Source organism: Aspergillus heteromorphus, assembly GCF_003184545.1.
Source record: "Aspergillus heteromorphus CBS 117.55 chromosome Unknown BO70scaffold_7, whole genome shotgun sequence".
Classification (NCBI taxonomy): Eukaryota; Fungi; Ascomycota; class Eurotiomycetes; order Eurotiales; family Aspergillaceae; genus Aspergillus; species Aspergillus heteromorphus.
This window is the reverse complement of record NW_020290412.1, coordinates 612,215-627,061: the sequence shown is the minus strand read 5'-3', so window position 1 is coordinate 627,061 and position 14,847 is coordinate 612,215. Positions and strand designations below refer to the sequence as shown.

The 14,847-nt window shown below is 51.2% G+C and overlaps 4 protein-coding genes across 4 annotated transcripts; 2 read left to right on the top strand and 2 right to left on the bottom strand.

The window, feature by feature from the left end:
• Nucleotides 1-171: 171 nt before the first annotated feature.
• BO70DRAFT_311598 (transcription factor domain-containing protein) lies at nucleotides 172-3,693 on the top strand. The gene is made up of 8 exons (XM_025540188.1): nucleotides 172-500; nucleotides 574-656; nucleotides 860-1,849; nucleotides 1,898-2,106; nucleotides 2,154-2,286; nucleotides 2,340-2,564; nucleotides 2,615-2,770; nucleotides 2,826-3,693. Exons 1-8 carry the CDS (start codon nucleotides 414-416, stop codon nucleotides 3,673-3,675), a joined length of 2,733 nt encoding a protein of 910 aa, XP_025401044.1. The 5' UTR covers nucleotides 172-413; the 3' UTR covers nucleotides 3,676-3,693.
• A 744-nt stretch (nucleotides 3,694-4,437) lies between these two features.
• BO70DRAFT_333296 (PAP2 domain protein) lies at nucleotides 4,438-6,882 on the bottom strand. Its single transcript, XM_025540969.1, has 5 exons — nucleotides 6,473-6,882; nucleotides 6,188-6,404; nucleotides 5,342-6,094; nucleotides 4,755-5,248; nucleotides 4,438-4,691 (listed from the first exon to the last, which is right to left on the bottom strand). The coding sequence occupies exons 1-5, from the start codon at nucleotides 6,525-6,527 to the stop codon at nucleotides 4,624-4,626; spliced, it is 1,587 nt and encodes a 528-aa protein (XP_025401042.1). The 5' UTR covers nucleotides 6,528-6,882; the 3' UTR covers nucleotides 4,438-4,623.
• Nucleotides 6,417-6,872, bottom strand: BO70DRAFT_210971 (uncharacterized protein). Its single transcript, XM_025538655.1, has one exon. It carries the CDS (start codon nucleotides 6,816-6,818, stop codon nucleotides 6,534-6,536), a length of 285 nt encoding a protein of 94 aa, XP_025401043.1. The 5' UTR covers nucleotides 6,819-6,872; the 3' UTR covers nucleotides 6,417-6,533.
• A 1,493-nt stretch (nucleotides 6,883-8,375) lies between the features above and the next one.
• Nucleotides 8,376-12,188, top strand: BO70DRAFT_351384 (pentatricopeptide repeat protein; the record flags this gene model as incomplete). The annotated part of the gene is made up of 1 exon (XM_025541740.1): nucleotides 8,376-12,188. One exon carries the CDS (start codon nucleotides 8,376-8,378, stop codon nucleotides 12,186-12,188), a length of 3,813 nt encoding a protein of 1,270 aa, XP_025401041.1.
• Between the last annotated feature and the right edge of the window lie 2,659 nt (nucleotides 12,189-14,847).

Here is a 14,847-nt window from a genome sequence, read left to right as displayed (position 1 = left end):
CAGACTCCCAGGCCTCTTAGTCTCTAAGGCTGCAAGGCATCTGTTTCACCTCGCGCGCCTGGCCCAAAGCGCAGGCCCCGCATGGCGCGGCCAAGGCCTATCAGAGGATCGCCACGATTTCCCCGTAATCCCCTCCCTCCAATTCCCCAATTCCCCATTCCCCATTCCCCAGAGCCATCGTCGCCGACCGGGCTGAACCCCAAGACATCACTACTATTACTACTACCACTACCACTACCAATACTTGACTATTTGACGGGGTGACATCCCATTGCCTGGAACATGCATGCTGCCACTCTCCTCTCTCTCAACGTTGGCTGAACAGATATTTCTCTCTTCCCTCCCCCCTCTCCCCTCCATCTTCGGCCCATCTCCGCGCGCTGTCGCACCAACTCAACAGATCCTGAATCACCATGCAGCCGCAGTCCGAGAGGCCCAAAAGGGCGCCTCGGAAACATATCACCACTGCCTGCGTCCCGTGTCGAGAGAGTAAAATCAGAGTACGTTGCAATATCTTCTTCCTGTTGACTGCCTTCACCCCCCCCCTCCCCCGCGCTGACACAGTCTGATAAGTGTGACGGGGCTACTCCGCATTGCCACAACTGCGAGAAAAAGGGGAAGGACTGCAAATACCAATATAGCGATGATAAGCGGAAGTAGGTCCAGCTCGCTCTATCTTTTATATCTCTTATATCCCGCCGACCAGTTTCATCCCCCGTGTCCTGTGCGGCGACTATTTTGCGAATGTAGAAGTGTGGGTGGACACGGGGCCATGTTGGTGGCTTTTTTTTTTTTTTTTTTTTTTTTTGTGTGTGTTTGCAGAGCTGATCGAAGCTGACCGCAACCGCAACGTTATCAGGGTGTCTCTCCGCGCCGCGACGGAGTTGTTCTCAGCCCGAATTGATCAACTATGCCAATTTATCTACGACCACGGACTAGAACCACCCCCGATGGAACCCGAAGATGAGCTGGGAATAAACAGGGTTCTGGATACACTGCAGATCTCGCGGGGACCGATGAGCAGGGGGAACCTATCACCAGCTGATGGACGGAATGCGCAGCCTGAACCACCTACCACACAGTCCCCCGACCAGACCTCTCCCCCTGTGCCTTCCATGAGCCGTCAACCGGGGATCGCCGAGGGTGTGCCCGCGGGCTTATCGCCCTCGCACAGCTTACCCCCCAATCCACCATCTATACCTCCGACTGAAGGACGCCAAGACCCGATGTTCTCCCTGGCGATGAACCCCGCCTTGTCGAACCACTATCCCTCAGCGAGTTGGGACTTTACTCTTCCTACTGCAGAGAGTTTGGAAGCCCTATACACCAATATAGACGGCTCACCAAACCGCTCCCATGATGCCACTAGCCTTAGTCCAGATAGCCTGCAGTTTACGCAGGATATATCTCAACAGCCGGGGGTGTTATTAGGTCAAGCGTGGGATGTCCGAGACCACGAGTCTGACAGTGGCGAAGAGGATGAAGCGGAAAAAGATGTGATTGAGCAAATTTCGCATCGCATAGGGACATTAAAGATTGCCGGAGATGGCCATCTTCGATTCTACGGAGCGACTTCGAACCTCAACTTAGTGGACGTGTCTGCGACCCAACAACGTCAGCGTCCGGATGCACGTACCGTTCGACACGATGGGCAGGACATATTGAATCACCTGCGGGTCGGACAACCCGTTGATCTGGTACTGGAAGACCATCTTATCAACCTTTACTTCACCTGGCAAAACCCAAGCACTTACGTTGTCGACAAGGAGATGTATATGGAGGCTAGATCGAAGTGGAGGAATGACCTCATTGACACTCCGTTCTATTCGGAGGTCCTCACAAATGCCATGTATGGACGACTGTAGTTAAATTCTGCTCATTAACTGACAAATGCTAGATGTGCCATCGGGAGTGCTTTTGAAGCCCGGTATCATCCGACTTTCATCACCTTTCCAAAATCCCTATCAGAATTCTTTGCAGACAGGGCCAAGGCCCTACTGGAGATTGAGTTAGACTCTCCCTGTGTCGCCACTGTTCAAGCTCTCGTGATTCTGAGCTCCCACGAAGGATCCTCGAATCGCGATGCCAGAGGCTGGCTGTATAGCGGTGGGTCCCATCTCTTACATGACAATACTTATACTCATGCGATTTAGGAATGTCAATGCGGCTGGCATTCGACCTTGGACTCCATCTAGATACGACCCCTTACGTTGAAAAGGGCGATATCAGTGCCCACGAGGCTGACGTACGTAGAATTACATTCTGGGGCAGTTACACAGCTGATCAGTAAGTCGACTTTCCAACAGTCCTTATGGACGCCATTTGACCTTTTTGTTCAGCTTCTGGGGATTCTACTTGGGAAGACCTTTCCGAATGAACGCAGGAGACATTACAATCCCGAAGCCGGCATCTGACTTGGGCGCGGAGAAAGAAGGCATGTGGTATCCGTACGGGCTACTAATTAACCCGGGCGTATTGGAGAATGGATTAAAAAATCCAAATAAGTTGATCAGTCGGCAGTTTGCCGTCCTCTGGGAAATCATCTCACCTGCGGGCCATATTTTGTAAGCTTTCCTCTTTTAGACCTCCTGTGGAATACTGATAAAGTGCATAGATATGGCTGCTCCGATATTCCACGCCATGACCTGCAGCGGCTTTGTCATAGAGTAACAGACGACCTGTTCGCCTGGAAAGCCAATCTACCATCCAACCTGGATATAGATCTTGCAAACGATACTGTCCCAACGCTACCCCATCTTCTGGTGCTTCAGTATGTCCGCATTCTGGATAATATAAGTAGAAATTACAATCTAACCCAAATACAGCATGCAATACCACCAAATCGTCATATTCACCCACAGACCCTGGGTCTCAAAGAGCTACATTCAGCCCCGTAGTCCCCGACAGGGACCCGGCTACCACCACGCACGAAGGATGTGCGTTGAGTCATCCATTGCTATCACCAAACTCCTCCATATCTATGAAAAACACTACACATTCCGCCGCATGAACAGCCAGGTTGTAGCGATCATCTTCAGCGCCGCTTTAATGCTCCTCTACGTTACCATATCCAACTCCCGGCCCGGTGGAGACAATAGCAGCAGCAACGCAGAGATGGTTGCCTACCTGAACCTGTGTTTCCGTGCCCTGGATGAGATCGGCCAATCATTCGAAAACGCCAAACGGACCCGCGATTTCCTCGTCAGCCTGCAACGTCGTTGGCAAGTGCACATGCGGCGCTCAGGATCCGCTCTGAAGCGTCAATCGAGCCATCGACCGACTTCGCAACAACGCCCTCAGGACCCAGAGGCATCGAGAAAGAAATCCCGCTTCACCGCACCGAAGAACAAAGCAGCGGTCTCCATATCGTTACCCCCCGCGATCCCTCTCGCAGCCGCGGGCCTTTCGTTCAACTCATCCCAGTCCATGCGTGGGCCCGGTCAGCAACCGTCTCTAGACCCTACTGCGCAATTAGGCGCCTGCCAACCAGGAGATCTAGATTGGATCCGGGATTCAGATCTGCAACTACTCTCCGAAGATCCGGGAGATGGTGGGTTTCCTCAACTCGGGAAGATAAGTTCGTATGGCGATGACTCGGCACTGCCCAATCTGACTGATATCGAGCCGTGGTGGGATTCACCGAATGGGAATACGTTCGGGGGATCGTCGTTATGATAGATGATAGACTCTACGAAGTTAATGTTTTTTTTATCCCATCATCAATGCAAGGGAGTTTGCCTAATCATCCACCTCCATTACCCCCCCAGAACCAGCCCACTCCTCCCCTGCCCTGGAATCTTATCAAGAGTAACCCTCTTCTCCCCACCCCCACGCCAGAAACGCTTTGATAGTATGAGTACCTGCTTAAAGTCCTTTACCTACAAAGGACTTATCTTTAGCTCCTTGATCTTCCCTCTCCAACAGCCAACACAACTTCCCCATCTCCCTCTCCCTCGTTCCCTTTCCCTTTCCCTTTCCATTAAGCCTACAGTGTAATCTAACCCGAACAGAGACCACCTCAAAAGCAAAAGCATACGCCTGTCTAGATAGCTGTCGGTCATCACGATTTGAGGGCCGTGGCAGAATTATTGGACCCGCCTTGACCGTAACCATGACATACATTGGGGGGGGGGGGGGTAATACGGAGGTACACGGGGGTAATTTCGGACTATGCTGAGCTTGCGAGCCTGAGATGATGGGGAGATGGAGAGATTACCTACTACCTATTACTGCTCCGTAACTACTACTTACTGTACGGAACACAGAGTACTAGTACCTAGGTACAGAGTACTGCGTATCATTAAGGTAGTAAGTAAGGTACGGTAGGTAGTAGGTACTTTACATCGATCCCGGAGTGACAGGGGCCGGTTTCTTTCTTTTCTACGGTACTCATACAATGGAATTCTTCTAACTGGCGTATGAATATGTATATCAATTCTATCAAGGGTTGGATGGGGGCGCGCTCGCGCGCCCCCTAAAGTCTTGGTTTACAAGAACGCCAAAGTACCTAGTACTTAGTATACTATGTTATGACATGAACATGGACTCATCTACCTAGTCCAGCCCGCTGAACCGTCGGGATAACGTTACAGAAAGGTTTCTCGACCGGACCGAGACTCCTTCCTACTTGGCCGCCAGACCGATTTGATCGAAGAGTAGCGGCGCTCCCTCCATCACGATCCAGGCAATTCCTAAAGACACCCCGTCAATTTTCTTTTCGCCGGGTTCCCGGGACGCGAGGGGGCACTACTTACCGGAATATACTACAAGCTTTGTCACTACCTCTACGTCATACCGAACGCGTGGCTGTTTGATTTGCGAAAACACGTCCTGTTCGTCGTCGCCAATGCCGGGGTCGAACGCGGGAAAGGGCACCGTGGCTTCCTGCGAGCCGACATCGACTGATGTCGCCATACTAGAGGCCCCGGTTCCCATCATATTCTCGTATTCGTGCAGTTTGGACTGCTTCCGTGACAGTTTGGGGTGCTCCCTCTCCGAAATGGAGGCAGAGTGGCCGCCGCCAACGTCGGTGACACGTACCGGAGAGGCGCCGTTGCCGGTGGAGAGACTCTCCCGTCGACGCTTCTCACGATACGCCAGGGTCTCGTACGCGTCGGCTTCCGATTGCGGCCCGACCGAGATTGCGCGCCGTCGGGGATGACGGATGGTCGTGATGATCGAGGGGATTTCAGAAAATCCCGGTAGGACTTCGTGGTCCTTGAGCTGGGATGGGACTGTCGTGTATTGACTATTTTGCTCCTCACGTCAGCTGGCTGGTGTGCTTGATCTACCGGGTGCCTTCTCGGAATTTCTCGGTTCAGTGATGCGGAAGTCTACTTACGAAGCGTTGGTGAAAAATCTCCGAGGAAGAATAAGCCCAAGCTTTTCCAGGCCCCTGAAGATAGGCGGCAGGACCCGGAGGAGAAAGGGCTTCATAATTGCTCTCCAGGTAAAGAGTAGAAGGACGCCGATTACAAGCCTAAGCGCTGTTCTCACTGGCCCAACACCTGTAAATTCAAAGGTAGCGGCGTCTTCAATGGTAGACTTTGCCAAGTGCCAGTAAGCGACTTGGGCGCCAACCATCACTCCGGCAAAGGCCACGCTATCGTCGAAACAGGGGCAGTCGTCTACAGGCTCCGGGTGTATACGAACCAGAGCCAGGATCACCAGGATCACCAGTGTAACGCCCTTCCCAGTGGCGGCAAGGACATACTCATCAATTAGAGGCCCGAACAAATGCTGCAGATAAGCGAGCAAGGCCCCGAGGAGACTGCCTATGGTCACGTCAAAGAACCCGTGCATACCACAATACAAACGACCCAGAACGATGGAGATGACGTAGATATACGTTATGGACTGGAGGAAGATGTTGGCCTGGGGGCTTAGTGTCGACTCCGAGGAATTCAGTAGCGAGAGAGCGTATACTGCGACCGAGACAGCGTTCGTCGAGTGGGTGGAAGGAAATCCGTATTCCAATGCCGCAGAACCTGACATTGTGATTCGTTGAAGAGGAGGAGATAGGGGTCGCGGTAGGCAGAGCAAGTCCTTGATGAAACCGCTAAAGAACACACCCGAAGCCAATAGATGTACCATCCTAGAAAGTTTAGCGACGTCAGTGCTCCTGTAGACCAGATGGCCGTGTCTCTAATTGAGATATTCTTTCTTCTGCAGATCCGAGAATACCCACCCGCGTCCTAAGCTCGCATGCCCGCACCAGAAAAGAAAAGGCAGAAAGACCATGAAAAAGGTATGCGTTCCCAGGTTGGCTGTGAAGGCGAAGTAGGAATCCAGGGCTGGTGTGCGAATCTTTCCCTGGAACCAGGCCAGATACGGCGTCTCATATCGGATGAGCGGGAGGAGCTTCTGGCGAGGCCAGTATCGCCAAGGGGGGAGCTTATTGCGATCTGAGGATACCGTCGTCGTTAGTCTGGGATTGGTCTTGCTCTTTGAAAAGTACTAGGCATTCACATACAATGATCCAGGCTTTTCAGCCCAGCGTCCGGCTCGCTGTTCTTCCCATTGGCCATCCTGAGTTATTTGCGCGGTGTACCGTCGTCCCAAGCAGCTGTTTCCAATTGGGGTGGTGGAAGGGTTGCGACTTCCCCCATAAGGTTCGCGACAGACGGAAAGTTTAGCGCGCGCGACGTGGCGAGGAAATCATCGAAGATCGTAACGATGAAACAAGAGGGATTGGCACCTATGACAACCAACAAGGGGAAGAAAAAGAGCAGACGAGGTTCGACTAGCAATGATTGCTGTTGTCCCGCGGCATTATTATTTTGGCGGTCAATGCGGTCACAAACTGCCCCGCCAATCATCGGTTGGTGGCTGAGGTAAGAGCTGAGTCATGTACTTTCGCCCTGGCGAATGGATAGTGCGAGGAATCACATGGTCTACAGAGTCATACTATCTACTGGCTGTTGCTACTCCGCAGTAGTTTTATATATTAATCTCTATCCACCCGCCATTATTGATGTTCTGTAGTCGACCTTATCCTCCTGCTAAGAAATCATGGGCTCAAAGGAGCACCAGCTCCAGGCTATCCTGCAACCGACGCCTGAGCAACGCCGCCTCCACGAGAGTGAGGAAAAGCGTCATCAAGGTACGTACGGTCTACTCCGTACTCCGTACTCCGTACTCCGTACTATTCTATGGCTGCTGATCGTAACGACTCCCAGGGGCTCTGTGCAGGCAGACATCGTCCGAGTGGTCTATCTCGGGCCGTATATACTTTGGGAGTCAGGATGCCCGGCGGACACGCGGAGGACAGCCTGGGCTGGGGGTCGAGGCCGAGAAATTCCGCTCCGACTCGGACGAGGCACGCCGAAATGACTTTGCTCCGTGCTATATACTTGCTTACTGGTAGTACGGAGGACGGAGTACGGTAAGTAGGTACTTCCGTAATCAAACCCGCCAATGGGGTGCCTGAGAGGTCCTGAGGCCACACACGGAGATGATGGCGGCTGTCTCCGCCACAGCGAGCATCGGCGGTTCGGGGATCCGGGCATCCGGCGGCGCACGGAGACAAGCGTCCAAACTCCGGCGCAAGAAAAAGAGCCGGAACGGAGGTGAGTCACTACTAGAACTACTAGGCACAGGAACCCGCTAGGGATTTCCACGCCCTTCCTGGCCTTCCTATTCTTCCCTTTCTCTCCTAAGAATCTCTACCGTCGCCCCTTCCGATTGGCCAGGTTTGCGAGACCAGCTGATCTGGTCGGGACCCGCCCGGCGCGCCTCAGGCAGGCATTCCTTGTCACGGTTCCTGTCATCGCTCCTTTTCCCCCTGGGGCGAACCAACTGTCTGAGTTTTTCAATTGACCCAGGATCGCTACAAAACAGGGCCTGTCCCGACTTTCCTTCAGCAGATCCCGCTGTATCCTCTGACTGCCTGTATCTATCTACCGTACTCCGTACACCTATCACATCATCGTGGTGAGTTCAATCCCCCAGGTCCCTTCCTCGCCCCCCATTGGTTTGTTCTTGCAGACCAGGCCCAATTGGGCAAAGCCTGCGTGGGATCGGCACTAACCCGGATCCAGGCCCGTCGGCGATACAGATCACTTCTTCCGCCCGCGCTGAAATACGCTGTAATTCCCTCGCTGCCGGCCAACTTTTTTCTTCCTGCATAATTGTCAACTTCTCAAATCATCGTCCCTCTTTCTATCCGATCCTCTCTCCCCTTCCCCCTTCCTCCCCGCGCGTTCCTTTGGCGACCCCTTGTCGTCAAATGAACCTGTATCTTCAGTACTATTTTAATTGCAAGGTATACATCTCCAGTATCCACCAAACACGCCCACAAATCCCCTGTACTAATTCCCTGGCTGACCCTTCCCCAGCATTGCCTCTTCCCTCTGAAGAGGTCTCCCGCTAGATAAATGGTGTTCAAGCCGTTTACCCACCTCGCGCGTCAGAGTTTCACGAAGGCTTTCACCCATGGCTATGCTCAGTCCGTAGTCGCCGCCTCCCAGTCCTCCTACGCCTCCTCCACCACTCTCAATTCCATCGCCAACCAGCCAGCCAAGCTCTCGCGCACCGCCCTCCAGAATGTCTTCCAGCCTTCCAGCTCGTCCGGCGCCGGCGCCAAGGCCAGCCAGGGCGCCTCCGGCAACGGCGATCTTGGCCTAGCCGCCTATTACGCCGCCTGGCAGCACGCCCAGCAGACTGGTGATGACAGCGACTGGAAACAGTTACAGGTCAAGGGAAAGATCGGCTGGAAGCCCTCGCATGAGGACGGCACCGATGCCAAGGACAGAGACGAGAACAACAACTTCCAGAACGCCCCCCATATAACCAAGGCCTCCGCCAACGCCGATGTCAGTGCCAAGGTCGAGGAGGCCGTGGCCCGCGAGATCCAGATCCAGGAAGAGCAGGCCCAGGCCGAGGAGGCATCCGAGGCCAAGGAGGACACCGAAACGGAGGCTTTCCCCGAGCTGCCGCCCGACGTCGCCGCCGTCGCCGACGCGGCCACCGAGCAATCCCGCCTGGCCTCAGAGCACATCACGGAGCTCGCCGCCAGCCAAAAGTACACCGAGATCCCCAGGGCGTTTGCGGCCCTCCTCCGCGATGGCCTGACGCCCACGGTCGGCGCGTACAATGCCCTGCTGGAGTCGGCCATCCAGCTGCACGGCGACACCGCGCAGGCCATCCAAAAGGCCCTGGATGTCTACTCGGACATGCTCCGGCGCCGGGTTATCCCTGACCAGCAGACGTACCAGACCCTGGTGCAGCTGTTTGTCGTCCGGGCCCATGATACCATCAAGTCCAAGGAGCTGCTCGAACAGGAGCGGGTCCGCTACGGGGGTATGGAGGAGCCCGGCAAGTTCATGCTGCACTCCAGCGAGCTGGAGCGGGCCATGCTTGCCGAGGACCACTCGCTGGGCATTGCGCTCAAGCTGTTCGGCACCGCCACGGCCCGCCATACGGAGCTGGTCTTCTCGCTGGACACGTACCGCTATCTGATCACCGCCTGCGCGACGGAGGGCAAGGTCGAGGAGATGATCCGCGTCTACGCGCACATGGAGTCGCACAAGGTGACCCCCCACGCGGCGATTTTCCCTGCCATGATCGATGCGTTTGCCTCGACCGGCGATCTGCAGAGTGCGGTGGAGTGCTACAATGAGTACAAGAGCCTCGCGGTGTCGGACGACAACGGCACGTTCTGCATCGTGCAGCGGCTGGACGGCGCGGTGTATGCGGCGCTGGTGCGGGCGTACCTGGCGTGCGGTAAGGAGGAGCAGGCCCTGCGATTCCTGGAGCGGATCAGCGCGTCGTTTGAAGAAGTGACGGAAAACAGGGAGGCACGCCAGACGGCTCTGGAGTCGGTGATCGTGCAGGAGGGCCTAGTGCGTCATGCCCTCGCCTCGGGTGAGCACGAACGGGCTCTGGAACAGGCCAAGACCCGGTTGCACGATGGGGCGCTGGATCATGCCATGTCTCAGATCTGCATTGCCGCGGCGGATAAGGGTAATCCACAGGCAGCTTCCGAAGCATACGATGCTCTCCCCACCGATGCGACCGTCCGACAGGGGCCCGCCGTGTCCCTGCTGGCTCTGCACGTACGTCAGGGCAATGTGTCAGCTGCCCGATCGCTGTGGCTCTCTCTCAGCACGGCCGGTCAGGCAACGCCGGACATGGTCCAGCCGACTGCCATGTATGCCGTCGCTCTGCTGAAGAGTGGGCAGATCGAGGAGGCCCTGGTCCAAGCCCGCAATATGTTTGCCCGCATCCGCAACGCTTCTACTTCTGCTTCTGCTGCCTCCTCGACTCACACCACCACTCTTAATCCTATCCGCGAACAGATCAACGAAAGCCTTCACCTCCTCGGCCGTGTTCTTATCCAGACTGCAGCCGTCCTCTCTCCCCAAGCTGCCATGTCTCTCCTGTGGTCCATGGTCGACAACGGGGGCCTGATCTCGCCGGTCGCCGAGCACGTCGTCGCCAGCCTGGGCCCGGTGGGTATCTCCCAGCTCAACGCCCGCGACCTCATGCTTGCCCTGCAGGTCCAGGCCGGCATGCTAGTCAACCACACGGCCATGTTCGACGTCGCTCACCCCATCCGCTTCGCCCACATGCTTGACATCGCTCTCGCCACCGGCCTGCCCATGGATGCTGTCACCACCGGCCTGGTCGACCAGGCGGTCGGCAAGCTGTTCAACAGCCGACCCGACATGGTGAAGAGATGGCACGACCACCTGGCCCTCACCTCCAGCCCGCCGTCATCTTTCATGAGCGGCCGCCACTCCCCCGGCTCGGACATGTCGACGCTGACCCCCGTCTCCAGCGAAGAGTCGTTCGACCCGTACGCCTACGCCACCGACTTCCGTGGCTCGTCGATGATCGCCGAGGAGCTGGAGAGCACCGGCGGTAAGCCGGAGGCTCATCTAAACGACGCCCTCGCGCGAGTCCGCAACATGCGCCGCAACGCCCGTCACCCCCGCTACATCACATACGCCAAGATGATCAACGCCGCCACCAAGTGCAACCGGATCGACCTGGTTTACGAGATCCTCAGCATGGCGCGCCGCGACGTGCCCCTGCTTCCCCAGTACAGCGCTGTCAAGTACGGCTGGGTCTCGATCCTGGACGCCATGGTGGCCTCGTGCCTGACCCTGGGCGACCGTAGCCAGGCCTCCAAGTTCCACCAGGAGCTGCTGGAGCTGGGCTCGGCTCCCTCCGCCAACACGTTTGGTCTCTACATCACGACGCTCAAGGAATCGACCAAGACGTTCGATGAAGCCACCGAGGCGCTAAAGATCTTCCACCGCGCCGTGGCAGAGGGCGTCGAACCGACCTCCTTCCTGTACAACGCGCTCATCGGCAAGCTCGGCAAGGCGCGTCGCATCGACGACTGCCTGCTCTACTTCGCGGAGATGCGTGCCAACGGGGTGCGCCCGACCAGCGTCACCTACGGCACGGTCGTCAACGCGCTCTGCCGGGTCAGCGACGAGCGGTTCGCCGAGGAGATGTTCGAAGAGATGGAGTCGATGCCCAACTACAAGCCCCGGCCCGCCCCGTACAACTCGATGATCCAGTACTTCCTCAATACCAAGCGTGACCGCAGCAAGGTGCTGGCGTACTACGAGCGCATGCTGACGCGCAAGATCCAGCCGACGATGCACACGTACAAGCTGCTGATCGACGCACACGCCTCCCTGGAGCCGGTGGATATGCCGGCAGCCGAGAAGGTGCTCGAGACGATCAAGGCGGCCGGCCAGCGCCCGGAAGCGGTGCACTACGCGTCGCTCATCCACGCCAAGGGCTGCGTGATGCACGACATGAAGGCCGCACACACGGTGTTCAAGTCGGTCGTCGCCAGCAAGGTGCGCATGCAGCCGTGCCTGTACCAGGCGCTCCTCGAGGCGATGGTGGCGAATCACCAGGTGTCGCAGACAGAGGAGATCGCGCGGGACATGGCGCGTCGCGGCGTCGAGATGACGGCGTACATTGCCAACACGCTCATCCACGGGTGGGCGACGGAGGGCAATGTGGTACAAGCGAAGAGCATTTACGACAGCGTCGGCATCGAGAAGCGCGAGCCCAGCACGTACGAGGCGATGACGCGAGCCTTCCTGGCGGTGGACGACCGCGAGGGGGCATCGCGCACGGTGCAGGAGATGCTCTCGCGAGGATATCCCTCTGCTGTGGCCAGCAAGATCGTGGACCTGGTGGGCCCTGCTTTGTCCCAGTAAACTGTCTCACGATCGACCACTCACCCTCAGAGTGGGCTTGGCTTGGCTTGTTTTTGATTCGTATTCGCAACGTGGTTGCAATCTTCGGTTTTATACTTCATCGGGGCTGGATCCCCTGCCTGTTGACTCTGCAGCAAGGGCAACTTCAGAGGATATGGATTGAAATTGATTGCATTTAGCGAGACGGCGTTTGGCAGCATCGACGGGCATGTATATACCATGGTTGTTAGTTAGTTGGTTTTTTTTTTTTTTTTTTTCCTCGGTTGTATCATAGACCCTCCCAACTCTTTCTTAGTGTCTATCCAATTTCCAATTCCAAAAACAAGATACAGTAGGCAGCAAAGTCGCAGTAATTTGATCTCTCGAAGAAGACTCAGAGCAAGACTCCGCATGACGCGATCGATAGTGATATGATGCAATTGGTTACCACGGGTGGAACATAGTTGTTCCATGACCGGCTGAGTAAGCGACATACTGGCAGCCGGCAGCCCCTTAAAGAATCTGCCAGGTGGCAACTAGCTAGAAGAGATTAAGCACTCAAGCACTCAAGTACTCAAGCAGTCTACTATTAATATAATAAATTTAAGAAGTATTATATTCAAATTTTACTAGTATTCTATTTCTGTATTTTAGAGTAAAGAATATATATATTATGAATTAATCTATAATTATTAATCTATTTATTATATCTAATCTTTCTAAGTTTCTAATCAGCAGATATAAATAGTTATAATAATAAGGATATTGTGATAGAATAAACCAGCTATTGGGATAAAGGTCATCGGGATGATGTATTATAGTGGTTGTGAGAGTTGTGTCATCGGGATGATGTGTTATAGTGGTTGTAAGAGTTATAAGATTATTAATAGTGATTCTATATCTCTCTGATATTTATAAGATATTAATCTTTTTATAAGAAGCTACTGATTCTTCAAGGATTAGTCTATTTTATGAATATAGACTATCTTTATTATTATTAAATAAATATATAATATTTTATAATTAATTTCTTATCTAGTTAATAGACTTTCTATTCTGATAAGTAGATTCTATTATATTCTAATTCTTCTTTTTTTGACTATCTAAGAAAGATACTATTTATTAAAAATAGTAAAGAAATAGAAATACTTAGCGATTAAATCAATCCAGAATCCTCGCCGAATATTATTTTTATTATTAAAGAGATTTAACAGCTAGAAGATTATATTTATTAATTAAAATAAGCTATCAACTTACAGCAAAAAATAGCTTATTTCTAAAGAAATAGCTTCTCAAGCAAAATCTTCTCAAGATATTATTAATCCTCCCCTGAATTAGAAAAGAATAAGAAAGAGATTAAATTTAAAAATATTTCTTACTTTACTCTGAACTTCAATCTCTAAAAATATTAAGAATAAATTATTAATTTAAAATATATATTTAGAGATATATTTAAAAAATATTTATTAGAGAAATATAAGATTCTTACTACTATTAGCTATATAAACCCAGTATATAAATAGAGATAATATTATTTTATAAATAATAAAAGTCCGGAAGAGAGATAATTCCTTAAGAAATTATAATCTTAATTTAAAGATTAAACTCTTACACTGATTCAGAATACTGTTATTTTTTAATTAAATATTATAGCCTAACTTAAACAGGCTTATCAGTAATATAGCCAAAATCCGCGAGAGTTTTATACTTATCTTAATATTTTAAAGCAATACTTTTCTCGCCAAGCAGAAAAAAAAAAAATCTTATCCTATTTTACTAAGCTACTATCAAATCTAAATTATTATATTTAAAAGTATATTCCCTATCTACCAGAGAAGCAGGACAAAATAATAACTATTATTACTCACTATTATAAACTATAAAAAAATAAAGAAAAACACAAGCAAAATAATAATTAATTCAGTGATTATAAGTCACGCAAGCGCTTCTAAGAAATCACTAGTAAAATTATTAAGAAAGATATCCTGAATCACAGGGAAAACCCTATTAAAAAAAATAATAATTAATTATAATACTTTATATATAAAAGTATTCAATATCTTGCAAACTAATACTCTATTAAAAATAAAAGAATCTAATCCACTAGAATCTATTAATCCTTATTAAATTCAAAGAAAAAAGTAGAGAAATTAGAATAGATTCTATAATTTTAACTTCTTTATCTATAGTAGAGACTATATATTATTTTCATATTTCTATCTATATTTAAAACAGTCTTAAAATCTTTACAGACCTAGATAGCTGCGCCGAAGTAGATATTATTAATTATTAGTTTATCAAAGTTTATAATCTCTAATATACTTTAATTACTGCGCCAAAGATTAAAGCTATTAATTAAATTATTACTTCTATCTATAATATATAGAAAGTCCCTATTATTGCTATTGATTTGCGAGAAGACACCTATATTTTTAAATAATATTATATAGAGATTAATCAGAATCTCTAACTAAAAGATAGCTCTGTACTACTTTTAATAACTATACTTTATAATCTATATATTATCTTATCAGTATAGAACCACCAGTAATAATTTAATATATTATCTATTTCACTGCTTTCTGTTACTCAATTTACTAAAGCAACTCAAAACTTAGTAAAAATATATACTATTATTAAGCTCCCCAAAAATATCTGACTATCAGAAAAAAAATCTCGC